We start from the raw sequence: 18,647 nt of genomic DNA, 5'->3' as shown, positions 1-18,647 counted from the left end.
TACTTTAGATTGTCCAAATATATGTAATGCTTTGATAACAATGTTTTGTTGTTTTACAGGAAGGATATGCTCATCACATAGGAGAGTGGAGTAGAGTTTATTTCATGTTGTTTTATATAGTTATGATGGTAGGTAACAATATATAAATTGAGATATGGGATATATGTCAATGAGACAGCAACCCAACAATACAGGTAACTGAAAGTCATCTCAAGGACAATATATAGTCCTCTAATATGCCCATGTGTTTAAACAGTCCTGTAAATTAAGTTATTAAATTCAAGTTTATTTTAATGTGACAAATTAGACTATTTGAATATTGCAATAATAAGAACCTCACAATCTAACATCAAATATATATATTTGTGTGTAGCTTTGCCTTAAATGGCAATAATTGAACTTGCTTTTTTGTCCATTCTTTAAAAGTCTAAAAAAACATATGAAATCTTAAAACAGAAATTGTCAAAGATTGAAAATTTATCCAAATAACCATTAAGAGATTGAGGTATGACATAAAACAACCACAGAAAGGATTCTTGACTGAGGATGTGCACATGAGTAAAGTAATATTTTGAACATGAATTCACCGGTCAACTCTCTTAAAAGGTCAGTTTTATCTTTGTCTCAATGCAGGTATTTGACTGGACTTTTTAAACAATTTTAAGATTGAGTTTTTTTTTTGCATTTCAGGTGGTGATGAATATTGTAGTAGCCTTTATTTTAGAACAATTCTTGTTTAGAATGCAGTATAACAGAAAAATGGAGGTCAAAGATATTGAAGGTAAAGTTTTAATCAAAAATTAAAAGTTCAAAAATTATATTTTCTGTAAGTCATTTAAATGATTATTCTCAGTAAAAGTTTAAATTCGTATGATTTTTTCTGCATTTAAAACTCATAAATAGAAGAAAAACTAACAATGCCATGGTAAAAGAAGAAAAAACTATGAAAAGATGATAAAGCCCACATGATGCAACAATGAAAACTAAGATTAAACAAATGAACCCCATCAAAAATCAGATATGAACTCTGGTACTTCCTATGCTAATGTACAGCAGGAAAAATTTCAATGGTGGTAGACACAATGTCATTCTTTCTATTAATCAGGAAAATCTTTTACCATCTCTAAATATGAATTTATCAAGAATTAATATCATCACAACTTGCACTTGACTATGAATAAGCATTAGCTGTAATTGTGAATTTATATTCATATTTTAATTCTTATTAAGGAAATATGTATTTTAAGGTTTGCTTTAATTTAAACTTGTCTGTAATTGCTAAGCTTTCTACAGCTGAGGACATTATAAAACTATGTTTAGGAGAATAACTGATATTTGGTATGTAGTTGTTTTTGCATTGGCATATCTCAATTCAAGGGAGATTTTTGGACCTGCACAATCAGGAAATAATTTATATTTTGTGAAAATCTGTCAAAATATGACATTGATTTTATATTAAACTGTTTAGCCCTAAACTTCTCAGTGTATGAAAAACAGATAAAATATCAAAAAAAAAATCTATTTTGGAAAAGTTTTTTCTGCTTTTAATTGTAATGAAGCAATTAAGGATTTCTTATTTCCTCAGAAGCTGTGATTGCTAAATATCATGATGCAAATATTACATACATAACTATGATGCATTAAATATTTGATTTTGATAGATATGCTTTATTTCCAGATCATGCCAAACACACTGTACATATTACAATATCTGAGGAAGAACAAGCTATGTGTGAACACCGGTATCAGAAGATAACTGGTGACTACATTGTCAATCAATCAAAGTCATGTGATATACCTGTAAGTCATGTGATAATAACTGGTGACTACATTGTCAATCAATCAAAGTCATGTGATATACCTGTAAGTCATTGGATCAAAAATAACTGGTGACTGCATTGTCAATCAATCAAAGTCATGTGATATACCTGTAAGTCATGTGAAAAAAAATAACTGGTGACTACATTGTCAATCAATCAAGGTCATGTGATATACCTGTAAGTCATGTGATAATATTCATGTAGAAAGTTGAAAATATTAGGTTTAAAAAAGAGTGTTGAAAGATACTAGATTAACGTTTAAACTCATAAATTAAAAACAAACCTACAAAGACCAACAGACAAATAATAGTACCCAAGACACAAAATAGAAACTAAAGACTAAGCAACAATAACCCCACCAAAAATACAAAGAAATATGAAAGTACTAACTGATTACGTTTATTGTCTGTTAAGTTTAGGTTATGACTTTTAGCAGTTAAACAAACAATCATACTTAAAATTGAGAATGGAAATGGGGAATGTGTCAAAGAGACAACAACCCGACCAAATAAAAAACAACAGCAGAGGGTCACCAACAGGTCTTCAATGTAGCGCACCCGGAGGCGTCCTTCAGCTGGCCCCCAAACAAACATACACCAGTCCAGCGATAATGAACGCCATACTAATTTCCAAATTGTACACAAGAAACTAAAATTAAAATAATACAAGACTAACAAATGCCAGAGGCTCCTGACTTGGGACAGGCGCAAAAATGCGGCGGGGTTAAACATGTTTGTGAGATCTTAACCCTCCCCCTATACCTCTAACCAATGTAGAAAAGTAAACGCATAACAATACGCACATTAAAATTCACTTCAAGGGAAGTCTGAGTCTGATGTCAGAAGATGTAACCAAAGAAAATAAACAAAATGACAATAATACATAAATAACAACAGACTACTAGCACTTGACTACATGATTTAAACATGTCCAGTAACAAATAACATTTTCTATTTTTATAATATAAAAAATGTTTGGCTAGCTAAAAAGTGAAACTATTGTAATTATATTGTGGTTCTTTAATTATCAAAATTCTAATTGTGTTGTATACCAGAAAATACAGGGATTTTTTTTCTTTTTCTGAAGAAGTCAAATCATAGTTTTATATTCATTTGTAATCATTTCTATTGTAGACACCATATTTATATAAAGGAGAGAGATTTAGAAATAAGGATGATTACAGTCTAAAGATGTACAGTGATGAGGTCAAGGTCAGTCCCTAATTTGTTATTATAGTGGTTGCAAGGAAATATGTTGATTTCCTAGTTGTAAAAAACAGATAATTCACACGCGAAACTGTTTGGATTTTCATTATATCTCTGAAAAAGTAGGGATAAACTGTTTAACCTGTGTCTGTATGTCTGTCCCTTGAATATTTTTCATTGCTTCTTCTTCAGAAACTACATTACAAGGATTTCTCAAATTTGGTTACAGAGTTTATATGGGTCTGCTATACTGTGTGATGTGTTTTCAGATTCATCACTTAACAACTTCCTGTTTACCTCATTACTTTTAGAAGGAGGGGGTATCATTAAGGATTTTTATGATATGTAGACCTTTAATGGTAAACAATCTCAGTGGAGAATTAATTCTGAAAAAAATGAGTGCATTTATTAAATGTTGTGAATTCTTGACAAATTTCTAAATTATGTTAGATGTATTAAATGCACTTACAGAAATGTGGTACATGTATCAGGAGTTTTTCATATACAAGTAGAATTTTGTTTGATGCAGGACTATTCTTACCAGAGTTCTTACATGAATAAAGATGGTTTGGTATGATTAGTGTAAATAAACAAATTTTTCGCGACTTTCACAAGTTGAAAAATAATGTGAAAATAAATTGTAGCAAGTTTATTGCACTTCGGTCTTCTCTCATATAATTACGTCAATAAAATGATTAAACCACAACAATTAAATCGATGCAAAGTCTGCTAAAATTCCTAATCACTAAATGAAATAACCAGAACAATAAGCTGGTTTACAGTACTTTTAAATCGTCAAGAATTACTCGATAATAAACATGTTTCAACATTTCAAAAATTTCAGACATGGATAGAAGAAGATGAGCAAAACAGAGAAGAAATGATAGCTAACTTGGAGAATTTGAGACAAAGACGACGTGTCAATTACAGTTTAAACTTGGAAGAACCAACTGCAGCACCAGTATTTTTACATCGGACAGTATCTGAGTTAGAGTCTCCTGACATCGAAAACAGTTTTGCATAAAACAATTTTTTTAAATGTTTTGAGATAGCTTTTATTTGTGTTTAGAAGATCAGATTTAAAGTTTTGTGTTTAGAAGATCAGGTTTAAAGTTTTGTGTTTAGAAGATAAGACTAAAATTTATGTGTTTAGGAGATCCAAGTTAAATTTTGAAGATGATGAAGAAAAAGCAAAATAAATCCTAAGATTTGAATATTATTATGATATTATTTATAAAAAAAAATCCACATTTATTGTGCCTATCATTTATCAGTATATCTCATTCTATCATGATCTGTGATGTTATTATTGGACACTAATTTGCATATTGCTAATTATGAATTAATATTTGTGTCATACCTTGTATACTTGTGTATAGTTTTGGGCTTTTTTTACTTTCAAATTCTTTCTCAGCTTGAAACCCTTGTACAAGTTCCAAATAGACCCAAACAAAGTGCAATGAAACTCTTAAAAAAACAATGCTTCTAAAAATTTGCTATGAATAAATTATTAAGAAATATTCTTTTCTTTTCTTTTTGATGATTTTAACAATAGTCATTCTTGGAATAGCTTAGCAGATGCAGTTTAAGTTGTGGCCCCAGGATTTTGAACTAGGGAAGGGTGTGTGCCTTTACGGAAACATTAAGATTGGGACTCATTAAAATCTATGCATTAAACATATAGATCCATAAGTACTTGACTGTTTTATACAGGTAAACACACAGTTAACTTTTTGTATTAAAGATACATATTAATTTTTAAAATTCAGAAATGGAAACCGAACATGATGTTTATGTCTTTGAAAAAGTTTGATCATATGAAATCTATTTCTATAGTCTCATACTTAAGCAATATCAGCCATAGGTTGAATTGCTATAGTGAATTGAGGTGCTTAAAATGTTGTTGTCTTGTGTATTGTACTTTTGAGTATTTGAGGTAAATTTGTCAATGTTTTTTTTTCTAATTTTGAAAATGATAATAGAAATGAAATCCTATATTTCAATTATTTATTAATTGAAGATTTGAAATGTCTTTTGTACATTTTTTGATTACATGACTCAATGTAAAGATTAAAAGATTATTGTGCCAAACAGATTTATTGTGGTGACAGGGTTTAGAACTTGACATGCTGTACATACATTTGTTCATTGTTGAAGGTTGTATGTTGACCTTCAGAAGCCTTGGGGTTTTGTTTCTTTTCATTTAACTTGACGTTATAACTGGCCATCCATTGTCATTTTCATCTCTTTTATTGATATTTACAAAACTATAAGTTTCTTCAATTATGAAATCGTTGACATACATTAGCTATATAGTTAAGCACTTGTGTTCAAATTTATGTGATAAAAAAATAATATTTCAAAAACTGATTAATCAGTAACATTCAAGTCGCAGCAAGAGCAAATAAAAAATGACATTTAAAAATCAAAAAAGTTAATTGCTTGTGTACTTAAAAAAAAATTAAAAATAACATATTCCTTTTCTTTCTTTTGATATCTTTTGTATATATTTTTTGTGTTACAGCAAAAAGAGTGCTGAAAATTGCGTAAACTATTTGCTTGTTAAAATTGGTCAGAATTTGTTGCAAAGTTTTGAAATCTAAATATGTGAGTGAGTAGGCTAAACACACTTAATTTTTACCTTAACAGGTTATTTTTAAAGAATGTTATTCTTTTATGGAGGTTTTAGTCTAATAACCAGTTATTTCAGAAATAAGGGAAACATATATTTTATTCATGTGGGACAAGGTTCTTCTTTGTATAACATATAAAAAGGATGTTAGATGTATAAACTTCTGATATTTACATGCAGAACTCATTACTGTAAACAGGGAAATTTTTGAAGCAGTTCTATTTCGCTTTTTGCACAAAACAGTTGCTTCATGAAAAATAAACTACCACAAATATTTCTTGGGAACTGAATTCATAGGACCAAGAATGTACAAATTTAAAAACCACCATAAATCTTGAAAGTGAAGGCAGTGCCAATCAAGAACCAGTCATCAAATTGTAATGAAAGACGACATGAAAAATTCCAGATTTGCAGCACAATAAAAATAATTCATGTGTTAACTTATTTACATTGGAAACCAACAATTCTGTTTTGTGAATAATTTTATTATCATCATGTGTTGAACCGAAATTGATCAGGTCAAACATGTGTGAATTTATACTGAGGTAATCCTATCAACTGTTTTACTAAAGCAATTGTTATTTGTTTCAATATTTAACAAAGGTTAAAAAAGTTTTAAAAAAATAATCAAAATTGAATTGACCACATGAAGAAAAGTATTTGAAAATTCTTATAATTATTTTTGACTATTTTGATATTGTGATTATTTTTGTACAGGATACTTATAGTACTATAGTATTTTTGTTATAAGTTTTATATATGTATTGAAAATACACATTTTATTTTATGATTGTGATAATAATAATAATAATGATATTTTCCTAGTCATCTGTTATATGAGATATATTTGTATTGGAATTGATTATGAAATAATTAAGAATAAATCAATATATTGTTTCTCTAGTAGTAATAATGTGTTCACTGCTGTCTTCATCAAAGTTTTGTGGAAAGTTCACTTAACTTTTGAGGTCATGTGAATTCAGGAATTTAAAGGTCACTGAACATGGAAATGTATTAGTGCAAGTAGGGCATGTTGTCTTGTAGACCGATATTCCTGTTCTGATCTGCTGATCTTTAGTTATATTGAATGTTGAAATGCCTGTAACAAGTCTCGAATATGACAGTTGTTTTCCATTCAATTGATGTGATTGAGCTTTTGACTTATTAAGAGACTTTCCATTTTGAACTTTACTTGGAGTTCGAATGTTGGTTATCGAAAAACTTAACATTACAGTAACTTTCAAAGGAAGGCTCAATTTACAAAGGTACATTCAAACTCATAAGAAAAACCACACTAACAACGTCACAACAACAAATAACGCAACATAACACACAAAATATATAAGTAAGCAGGGTTTCCGCTGGCGGTCGCCATTTTCGCAATTTGCGAAAAAATAATAATTGTGACGATAAAAATTCGTCATTTGGCGAAAGAAATATATATAACGATTTATTTTCCTCCATCTTGTTTATTTACTTTTTTTCGAGTTTCTCAGACTTTACCCGATCAGACAATACTCGGAATTCACCTTGACTTCATTAAGATTTGGACAGAAAATCAATAATCAGCTGATTGCATTTATAGCTATCGACAACAAAGGACTTATAAATAAAGGTGTTGATTGAATTGTTTGACAAAATGATATGGTTAAATGGCTTCCGCTAAATGTCACATACAGAATTTATTTACCACTTTGCAACGCACGTGTTTGAAGCAAACTTTTGACGTCTCTTCTCCTTTTAAAGATAGTTTAGAAAAGAAAGCTGTAGTTGTGACGAAAAATGTTCAAAAGCAAGTAAAATCCTATTTCAAACTTTAATTATCCTTTGACTTTAATATAGCTAATTGATTAGGGAGACTACTTTAAAGTCGTTTGAGTGACAAGCATAGTTTTATGTCGCAACTTTTTCATTTACAATGGCCAAGAAAAGAAAACTGCCGTTATGAAGAAATCTATCCAAAAATTTGGGAACAACCCCTCGAATGAGAGTAACTCTTCAATGTAATGACTACACATGAAATGAGGGATCAATTTCATGTGATAAAAGCTTTTGTTTTGTTGTAAAAACCACTTCTTAGTACAAAAGGGCACATCAGTATTTTTCTTTTGAAGAAACTTTCCCTGCGAACTATACTGGTATTATATAATCAAAACATATCCACTAATTTTGTTATATTCCTGGACTCATATCTTCTTTATTATTAAAAGTATAATGGCCCCTAGTCCAAATAATTATGACGTCTGGCAAGGCTATTTTAACTTTTTTCTGGGACGCCTTCCTTGCCAGACGTCATAATTATTTGGACTAAGTGGCCCCCTCATTTAGAAAAGTTGTTTAAAATACAATGAATATTTTTTCCCTTTTAAAAAATTCTGTTGTTTTAAAGTAAATGTTTAGTGTTTATTCATTAAAATGTAGACTCTAAAATAAGTTTGAGAGAATAATCATTGACACAATGGGGCAAAATCATCTGATTTAAGGGAGGGGTAAAAAAAAGGTAAATTTAAACGAAAAATATAGTTATGTTACTTGGCGAAAAAAATAATAAAGTGGCGAAAAATATATTGTTTTGGAGAAAGAGGTGGCGAAAAAAATAATTGACCCAGGGGAAACCCTGTAAGTAAGGAAGTGTATATTGGGATATAGTGGGAACAATCACAGAAATTTCAAGTTCTTATAATTTTCATTGAGGCATGTAAATAACTTCTAGACAATAAGACCAAGGGCAGGATGTGATACTCTGTAGGCATTCTTGTACAAAGATTAACACATATATAAGAAGACATTGCATTTATATCATTTTTAATCTAAAGACAGATTGTCATGCATTTCTGTCCTACTGGTTTCTTTTCACTACAGCTGCTGTCCTTTTCTGATAACTTTGTCCTACAATAAAAGGGAAAATTCAGGAAAATGTATAAAAATATTTCAGATATGAGATGTACATCTAATATTTTTCATTCGTTTATTCATTAATCATATTTTCTAACTTTCCAATAAGCTATATAATAGTTATCAATGGAACCAGGCTTATAATTTGATACAGCAGATGAGTGTTTCGTCTACATAGGACTCATCAGTGACGCTCAGATAAAAAGTAAGCCAAACAAATACAAAGTTGAAGCATTGAGGACCAAAATTTCCAAAAAGTGCCAAATATATCAATGCCAGGAATAAAAAAATCCTTACTATTTTGGAAAAAATATACTTTTGTAAACAGGAAATTTATAAAAATTACCATATAATTGATATTCATGTCAAAACCGAAGGGCTGACTACTGAGCTGGTGATGCCCTCGGGGACGAAACGTCCATTAGCTGTGGCATCAACCTAGTTGTGTGAATAGTTATCAAAGGTACCAGGCTATAATTTAATACGCCAGATGCATGTTTCGTCTACATAAGACTTATCAGTGACGCTGAGATCAAAATAGTTATAAAGCCAAACAAGTTGTCATAGGATTATGACAAAGATATAGAAAGATGTGGTGTGAGTGCCAATGAGACAAATCTCCATCCAAATAACAATTTATAAAAGTAAACCATTATAGGTCAATGTACGGCATTCAACACAGCCTTGGCTCACACCAAACAACAAGCTATAAAGGGCCCCAAAATTACTAGTGTAAAACTATTCAAACGGGAAAATCAACGGTCTAATCTATAAAAAAAAAAAACCAAAAAAAAACTTTATATCCGCTCAGAACATGATTTTATAACCATCTACGTCATGGTTTGAAAGTTGTAGCATTGATAATTGTTTCACATCTTTTAGGTTTTATATTATCAAATATGTCACAGGATTGATCATGTGTATGACACCAATGTAGGTGTCTTAAGGATGTTCCTATCTTTAGAATATATTTTATGATGTCTTAACACGTGAACAGATTCGACCGAGGCTTATAAACGTTGAGGTTTAAGACGAATGATATTCTTCTAAAAGTTTTGATGATCTGCTGGGCCATTTTGATGATACCGACATTATAGTTACAAAGGTATAATTTAATACGCCAGACGCACGTTTCGTCCACACCAGACTCATCAGAGACAAGACAAGTAATTATTTTCACGTCTATTGGGTATATACTTAGTAGCACTATTTATTGCAGAGTGGTAAGTTTGCTGAGAAGTAAAGGTGTATAATTGTTAGTTCGTTATCAGTAATCTCAGAATTCGTTCTTTTGCTAAGAAGGTGGTAAAAGGTTATTTTCGAGCAACGTGTTTTGCCATTTTTATTTCACGTGCAGCCGTGAAAAAGGTTTTTTATTTACCGTGTTTCGTGCAATACATTTTTGATTGTTCGTTCATCGTGACATGGCAATGTTATTTCGAGTTCTTCCGTGCAGATACCCCCCCCTTTTACGCCCCTCTGCTAATATTTACACGTATATTTTTGCTGAGAAGTAAAGATGTATACTTTTAGACAGTGAAGTTCGTAATCAGTAATATCAGAATTATTTTCTTTGCTTATATTTACACGTATATAAATGTTTCGCTGTAATACAATAGTTGCAGAATTGGGTGTTCATCGGAAATGTACATAATATTTTTCAATGAACAAGGTAAAGTTTGTAACTGTTGAACGTGGAAATGATCTCACTAAAAAATTGAGATATTTGATAATGGCTACGATTAAAAAGAAACCACAAGAAATAGTCATTTTTATTTTTGGAACTAATTGCCCAAATGTATTTCTGGACGTGGACTCGATTTCATACGGAAATTGCAGGTAATAATTATAATAAATAAAATTATTGTTATCTGCAATTATTATAACCATCACAATATATTCAGGAAGGCACTGATTTAGAAATTTTCAATTTGCAACAAATCTGTGAAATAAATGCAAACAATTATAAAATATGTTAATATTATAGTCATTGTTTGGTTTAATGTGATTTTGTATCTATTTTCTTTGAAGTCAAAACTTAAATCAATGGTTAAAAAGTTTAAGCTGAGGTAGTCCTAAGATAGCTTCGAAGTGCTTGTCCAGACATGTTGTAAGTATGTGTCCTTATGTTATTGTAATATTTGTCCAAAGCTAATTGTTAGGATTGACTTTAAGACATCTTTGATAAAAATGCCCAGTTTTAATAAACTAGTTTAAACTTAACGTTATTAAATTTATTTGTTACCTTTTACTTGTTCATTTTTGAGAAGATTTAAAACCGCACATGCAAATATAGTATACTAGTATGCCAAAACAGATAAATAACAGCGCCAGGTGATGGTTCATAACCAGATCGGTTTCGGTCCATAAGGGACCTTCATCAAATGCAGAATGATGGATTAATGTTAACACCATATTTATAAAGATACGGTAACCATGGTAAACGGCGGAGCAAAGTGATCCGGCGGTTCAGTTTACTAGAGTTTCAGAGTTAGCCGGTGGTTCAGTTCCAAGTGGGATTATCCTTAGTTAACTTTATTAAGCTTATGTACCGTACTTGGTCTAATACTGAAAATATAAATCAAATGAAATTTATCTTGGTAATTTTGAAAACAAAATAATGCTTTATAGAAGATCTTACCTTTGGCATAGAAAGCCTCTTTTACTAGTACAGTGCAAGTCGCCCCATTTGAAACCTTCGTTAGATTTCCAGTAAACCATACAATGTTCACTATTCGGATGACTAGGTTGAGTGCTTTGCCAGTCGGAAAACTTTATTGGCTTAATCGGGTTGTGCCATTCCCAGGTCTTGTCGGGTAAATTACTTGCCCCAATCCACAACCATGTTGTCTCTGAAAACCAGATGACACTAAGTGTATGCAAAATACATGACATTTTCAAAGTACCCTTGTCTTTCTTGAACACAATGTGCGAAGTTGCATTTGGCACAACTTTTTTGGAATTTTGGATCCTTAATGCTCTTCAACTTTGTACTTGTTTGGCTGTATAAATATTTTGATATGAGCGTCACTGATGAGTCTTATATAGACGAAACGCGCGTCTGGCGTACTAAATTATAATCCTGGTACCTTTGCTAACTATTGCTAGTATAAATAATTAGATATGGAATGGACCTTGAAAATGAAATTCTTTAGTTATTGAAAATGAACACTGCTGCATCGTTACATTTTGACTTTTTTTTAAAACAAGAGCAAAAAAAAAAAAATCCACAGAAATATGAGCATTCTAGTTTGTGGAAACTAACGCATTTTCGGTTTACACGGTTATCATTCTAAAGCTCCCCAATGCATATTTTGATTCTTCTTGACTGACCAACTGTTCTGTTTATGTATACAATGAAAATTAACTGGATTTTTTTATAAATGTTAAAACCAAAAATATCATTTAATCTACTAAATGAATATAATCAAGATAAAGAAAAATGCAATAAATAATTCAACATCTGTTATTATGGGGAATGTGTCAAAGAGACAACAACCCGACCAAACAGCAGAAAACAGACGAATGCAACCAATGGTTCTTCACTACAGCGAAACAATCCAGCATCCGGAAGCGCGAATTAGCCGATTCATAGTTGATATTCATCTAGAAAGTAAAATAACAAACAAAAACACGAATTCCGAGGAAAATTCAATCAGGAAAGTCCTTGATCAAAATAATAAATGAAAAGCGCACACACTTTACAGGAATGTATAACAGCTATCATATTCCTGAATTGGTACAGGCATTTTTTTTTTGTAGAAAAGGGTTGATAAATCCTGGTTTTATAGCTGGCTAAACCTCTCACATTTCTGTCAGTCGCATAAAATTCCATTACTAGTATATTGACAACGATGTGTGAACAAAACAAATAGATATAATTGGTAAACATGTTTTTAAAAAAGTAGGGGTACAGCAGTCAACATTGTGTTAAAATCTTAATCACTAAATAAACAAATCAATATGTCATCTCAGAAACTCAAAAAAGGTGTATGGAGTTTTGACTTTATCAGTCAATGAATGAATAATTTATTCTCACACCTTGACTTACAGCAAAGTCAAATGTAATATAACTTCACCCGCCAGATCTGATTTGAGTGTGCATTTTGTTTCAATATATACACATGTTGAGATCGATTGCTTTCTGACTTGTCAAAACCTAATTGATTTATGATTAACGTCCACTGCTGGAATATCCCCATGGTACATGTATACATTATATTGAGGTAAATGAGGTTTATTTAATTATGACACATTAGTTTTTGCAAATGATTAAACTTCCATATGAGTTTCCCTATAGTCTGATTATGGCAAAAGTTTGTTCTCTGACCATTTATCTCCAAAAGCATACCTAAGATTTCCAATAAAATTAATAGAACACATCAATTTTTTAATAATTTTGGTGGTTTCTTTAGAGGTTGCATAAATAGTAGGTTGATGAAAGAATGAAATGCAAAAGGACAAATCTGACGCAACATTTTGGAAGTTAAACTGTGTTACACAAGTATTTATAAAATAGTTTTGGATACTATGAACAACAAGGATGCTAATGTCATCCAAACGTGTACATCAGACTCTAGCAACTAATTACTTAATGATTATTTTTATAATAATTACGCAACAATGAATTTATAACAATTTGGAAGATACATCTTTCTTCTTTGTATTGGATCCACATTTATGAAATTTAAAGACAATAACAATCAAAACCAAGTAGTAAAGCTGTGCTTAAGAAATAACATTAGTTTAAAGTTGTCTGATTGGAGTTAAAAAATCCCTGTATTGTGCTACTCTAAATAGACTTCAAAGTACCAAAAAATGGAATATCTAAATGATCTTAGTTATTCTTCTTTGCATGCATAATCAATGCCTTAAGTTTTCAAATGAAAAAAAATCTAATGAAGTAATCATTTTGACCCTATGGCTAACATGGCTGCATTTTCACCTCAATATTTACTCTGAGTACAGACGAACCTGTGCATATGAAAATGTTTTAAGGCATAGCATACCCTAGATAAAAAGAATTCAATTGCTTTGTATGATTTAGAAAATTCATATCTTTACTGGATTTTTCAGTGCACATTTTGTCGTCTTTTCCGAAGATGATAAAACAGTTGAGTTAAGCTTGATATGGTCCACTTAGGTGCACAGTTTAAATCATCAATTATTGCCAGGTATTTATTGTCCATCTATTGTCCATGCCAATCAATACAGCTCACTTCAATTATTACCTGTGGGAAAGTTCTCAAACCTTGTTCCGAACTTAGTTTATTTTGGCACCTTCTGGAGGAATGAAAAATGTCCACTGTAAAATCCTGTTAAGTTTTTAAATTTCTAAAGAAATAAAATATATTTGAAATTTATGTATCTAGGGCATGCCATGCCTTAAAACTTTTCCAGATACACAGGCTTGTCTGCACTCTGTTTGAGGTGAAAATACGATCATTTTTATCCAAAGGGTCCACATGAACCTTAACACATACTGAAACGCTTATGGATGTATGTATGTATTTACGTAGATCCATCTGTTTACAGACCACCCCTCCAAAGCTGCAATGGTACAGTGGAATCCGTGTACGCTTATATTTATAAGGACAATCCCCGCCACAACACCAGGGATACACCGGATAGAATCTGTTATTATTCTACGTTTTAATCAAAATAATGTCAAAGAAATTGAGGTGATGGTAAAACTTACTGTCAGTTAATGACTTCAGATAATTGTTGATATCGGCAGTTTCTGGCTGTGCTAATACACCTCCGAAATTGGAACAATATCTCTAAAATACATTAAATAATGAACAATAGTAGTGTTTTGTATTGTTTTGCTTCAATTTATAGTATAAAAAACTAAATTGGTATTTAATGTTGGTATTTATATATCAATGGTTTTTTTTGTGTTTGTATACTCGCTGTTTTACTATTTTCTTCATTGAAAAAAAAAGCAATAGAAAGGCATTTGAAAATTTAAAACTTAAAAAGTCAAGCGGATCATTGGATGTCAACTCATTATTCATCATCATAGTGTATTGATTTATTTCTTTGAAAGAAACACTGTCATACTCCTCTTTTTGTTAACGCTACGTTTTTCAGCCAATAGAAAAAAACAGAACTAGTTTTTGATAAAAACAATTATATTTTATTTGGTTAAAGCCGTGACCTCAAATGGAATAAAAATTCTAAAACAAATCATTAAGAATTTAAAAAAAAAACATTAAATTATTTGAAAAATTATGTAATACTAGGTAAAACGATTTCAAAACATATGTCCGAACCCCAAGATCAAATATTTATGCAATGTATATAAGTTACCTGTGCTTCGATCCATGTCATTTTAGTTGTTACCAGCGCATATTCCATTCCTTTATACGTGTTCCACTCTAGTCCAAGACAGCAAAGTGGGATGAATGCTTAATTTGAGAAGTAAAACAAATTTAGGAATCGAAGTAAATATCATTAACAAAATTGATAATTTAATTTTTCGATCAATTAATTTAAACATTCTTTAAATTATGTAATTAATTAAAGATTTTAATGATAATTAAAAAAATCTTTCATTAAAATAAAAATCTTACCAAGAGCAGAAAATGTAGCTCGGTAGAATATGAATTGCATGGTCGATTGAACAGTTTTCAAATTGAAAGCTGACGGATTACACTCGGTGTTAAAAAAGATATTATGTTTTTGCATTGCATTGTTTGTATTCCTTTTAATTGCAAAATCGATAGTCTAAACTTTATAATATGTTATATGATATAACCATATGTTCGTGATAACAGGAGTTCAGCATCAAATTTCCTTTAAAATGCACTTTTTTGTTTTTCTGTTACAGTATAAACATTTAATTTTTTCTTCATACTAATGCTTATGATAATTCTAATTTTTATCCTTATTGTCATAATTATAAATAAAACATAATGCATTTTAACGTTTATATTTTCTAAAATATTTTAGTTTATTCACATCTGTTCTTTTCTCAAACACATTTGATTAAAAAAACACAGCAAAAATCATCATATATAAATTTTCTTTCATTATCTTTGAATACAGGCTTTCCGCAACAGTCCGAGTCCGACACAAAAGAGGGACGAAAGATACCATAGGGACAATCAAACTCATAAATCTAAAACAAACTGACAACGCCATGGCTAAAAATGAAAAAGACAAACAAACAACAGCAACATGACACAACATAGAAAATTAAAGAATGAACAACACGAACCCCATCAAAAAACTAGGGGTGATCTCAGGTGCTCCGGAAGGGTAAGCAGATCCCGTCGTGGTGTTTATGTGATAACAAATCCGGTAAATAGTCTAATTCGGTAGGTCACATTCATGAAAGGGAAGGGGATTGTAGTTACGACGTATTAAACATATCCGATATCATTTGTGAAACAGTTATTCCATAACGGTCAACCAACTCGTGATGGCGGCCGTAAAATTTACGAAGGTATGATTTCAACTTCACCATTTGGAACTCTTGGTTTAATAGCTTCCTTGTGAGCAGCAACCCTCTATCAAATTAGATTTATCTTTTGAAGAATCCAATACTTAGAGAGAAAAATAGTTTGTTTCCGCTATCACCAAACACAAACACAACTAACAAAAAGACTACAGACACAAACATAGATCTGTGAATGCTCACAATTGCGGTCAAACCTGTTTTAAGATACCACTAATTAATATATCTTTATTCCAATTAAACCATTTACATATGTATAGAGAAGACAATTATGTACAATATTTACAACAAGACAGAACAGGGAGAGCAAAAAAGTGGTCTCTCAAGACAGGTGGTCTATTGATACAGATTCAATTTATATAAAACTACAGAGGGATTTAAAATTGGTGGTCTTTTAACACATATTTTTGCTTAATACAGGTGATCTCTTAAGCATGTTTGCCTGTACTTAAGGCTAGTTCAGAACCATTAACACTAATACAAGAATTATGTATCTACGACTGAAATTGACTTTTAATGTCTGCTTCAGTTTCAAAAGTCAAGTCTTTCACCTATAGAGTATCTGACCATTTGAATAAAACCTGCTAAGGAACAGTTTCTGAATATAAATTAAAAAAAAAGTCGAATGTATAGCACTGGCATGAAAAAGGTTTATCAGAAAATATCGAACTCCAGGGCAAATTTTTAATTGGGAAGTCCATTAAACTTATAATATCAAACGGAAAAGGGAAAAACAACACCAATATTTTTGACGAGGTATAGGGTTTTAAAGTTCACTAAATTTTTCGGCTCCCCCTTGACACCATTTGTGAGTATGGTCTTGAAAAAGGATGATAGTCCATATCTCTTGCACGTAATAGACACCCTTGTAGATTTCGAAAAAGAGCAGGAAAATGCTACAACAAGGCAGCACTCGCTCCTGCAAAGCCGAAAGGGATTAATATAAGTTGTTATAACTAGTTTCCCGATCAACCAAAAATAAATGTGTTTTATCTAAACCGCCCACATGTATGACAGTTGTTTATAGATCCGTTATATTGACAATCGGTTAGCAACCCAAAAAGAAAGTAAAGGACAAACTACTATTATAAGGACGACAAATAATTATTTAAAATTGACTTTGAGTTTTTATGACGTACGCTATTTTGTTTTATTTTATTTATATTAATTTTATTTTGTTTTTATTCTTGTACAAATTCATTAGATTTATGAAAAAGCAGTATTCGAACATAGTGTTATAATGCCAGAAAACACAAAAAACAAAAAAGCATTAGAAAAACATTGATGTTTACCAGATACAGGCAATAAAAGCAAGAACAGAGGTTAAGTTGTACACAAAAACGGGAATTACCCTTACGGCCAACAGGGAAAATATTAAATTGCAAACAACTATCGGTAAAACGTATCAGTTTCAAGTAGACTGTGTTTATTTTATCTGTGATAACGTATGTTTTTGTTGTTATTTTGGGGGGTATTTTTGGTAATATCAAAAGGTGTAGTATTTTGTTTGCTGTCATCTGGACGATAATGTAAGTTGTTGTATACAACAGTAGGCTAATCCTATTGTTTATTTGCCATAAAGTATAAATAAACAAACTAAAGTTTACTTACACTTTTGATACAATAATTGCAAATACACAGTATTGCTGACCCATGTATATATTCTTTGCCAGTTTACATTTTCTTTCTAATCGATTTGTGATACCTGAACATCACTAAACTAATGTCGAATTCAAACGTAAGGTCAGGATAAACTACCCGCAAATCTGACCAGGTGTACCATTTGGTCCCTTAATGGCACTACTTAGATTAGTTAACGCATCGTGAATTCTGACTTTTTAACTATGTATTTTTAGAGATCAATACATAAGAAATTTGTAACTTTCATTCGTACCATCTACGTTCAGTGTTTGTATTATGTACTGCCTAATTAGTTCAGTGCATATTTCTGGCGTATTAAATTATAATCCTGGTACCTTTGATAACTATTTGCTGCGTTTTTTTTTTTTTTAAATATACGTCATATTAAGTCGGGTTGTTTTCGTGGGTACCAATTTTCTTGGATGGCCGAAAACTTGCATATTCATGGATACTTAAATTCGTTGTTTTTGGAAAAGTTTGCAAACATTCCTTCGGAAAATTTGTATTTCGTTGAACATTTAAATTCGTGGTTTTTACGAAATCCACGAAAATTGGTATCCAACGAAAATTAATGAGTCTTCAGTAATTCAAAGCACATTTTTTGTATTTGACATTATTGGTCTTTGTATCCAATGACCAACAAAACAAAACAATTCTTATCTTTGTATCACAGGATTAATTAAATTTGATGATTTATGTATTATAAATACATAGTTATCTAGTTGGTTATCTAGTGGGTATCTAGTTATCTGTTTGTAGTTGGCCAATAAGAAAGGCGACTTTATCTCATTTAATTATCGATTTACTTTTTATATCTTAAATGTTGTCAAGTAATATTTTTTTTAATAATTGCGTAGTTTTGTGGAAAGTCAGCAAAATAATTTCGGTACATTTATCATGTTTATAAAGATTTTGAAATTTATAAAGTATTTCTTTTTTAAGTAAAATCTGTACCAAGTCAGGAATACGAGAGTTCTTGTCCATTCGTTTTA

The 18,647-nt window shown here is 30.9% G+C and overlaps 2 protein-coding genes across 6 annotated transcripts in view; one reads left to right on the top strand and one right to left on the bottom strand.

The window, feature by feature from the left end:
* Positions 1 to 5,964, top strand: part of LOC139528137 (two pore channel protein 1-like) — a 28,537-nt gene extending 22,573 nt beyond the window's left edge. The window contains exons 22-27 of one of the 5 annotated variants that reach the window (XM_071323980.1): positions 60 to 128; positions 691 to 781; positions 1,679 to 1,800; positions 2,954 to 3,031; positions 3,870 to 4,065; positions 4,151 to 5,964. In XM_071323980.1, the coding sequence (XP_071180081.1) occupies positions 60 to 128; positions 691 to 781; positions 1,679 to 1,800; positions 2,954 to 3,031; positions 3,870 to 4,049 (540 nt within the window). In that variant the 3' untranslated portion in view covers positions 4,050 to 4,065; positions 4,151 to 5,964. Of the gene's footprint in view, positions 1 to 59; positions 129 to 690; positions 782 to 1,678; positions 1,864 to 2,953; positions 3,032 to 3,869 lie in introns of all 5 variants that reach the window. The other 4 variants (XM_071323979.1, XM_071323977.1, XM_071323976.1 and 1 more) reach the window with 4 other exon arrangements.
* A 2,485-nt stretch (positions 5,965 to 8,449) lies between these two features.
* Positions 8,450 to 15,195, bottom strand: LOC139528136 (C-type lectin BML-1-like). The gene is made up of 5 exons (XM_071323974.1): positions 15,128 to 15,195; positions 14,865 to 14,962; positions 14,251 to 14,332; positions 11,194 to 11,404; positions 8,450 to 8,546 (listed from the first exon to the last, which is right to left on the bottom strand). Exons 1-5 carry the CDS (start codon positions 15,165 to 15,167, stop codon positions 8,468 to 8,470), a joined length of 510 nt encoding a protein of 169 aa, XP_071180075.1. The 5' UTR covers positions 15,168 to 15,195; the 3' UTR covers positions 8,450 to 8,467.
* Positions 15,196 to 18,647: the final 3,452 nt, after the last annotated feature.

This window comes from Mytilus edulis, chromosome 6, assembly GCF_963676685.1.
Source record: "Mytilus edulis chromosome 6, xbMytEdul2.2, whole genome shotgun sequence".
NCBI lineage: Eukaryota > Metazoa > Mollusca > Bivalvia > Mytilida > Mytilidae > Mytilus > Mytilus edulis.
Note: the sequence above shows the minus strand (reverse complement) of the source record. Positions and strands in the feature narration are given on the sequence as shown.

Bases quoted from the DNA above. Each gene is read 5' to 3' on its own strand.
- LOC139528136 (XM_071323974.1), bottom strand. From the start codon at position 15,167: ATGCAATTCATATTCTACCGAGCTACATTTTCTGCTCTTG. The intron at 14,963-15,127 runs GTAAGATTTTTA...TCTCAAATTAAG, and splicing joins AGCTACATTTTCTGCTCTTG to CATTCATCCCACTTTGCTGT. The intron at 8,547-11,193 runs GTAAGATCTTCT...CTTTTATTGTAG, and splicing joins AGAGGCTTTCTATGCCAAAG to GACAAAGTTATCAGAAAAGG.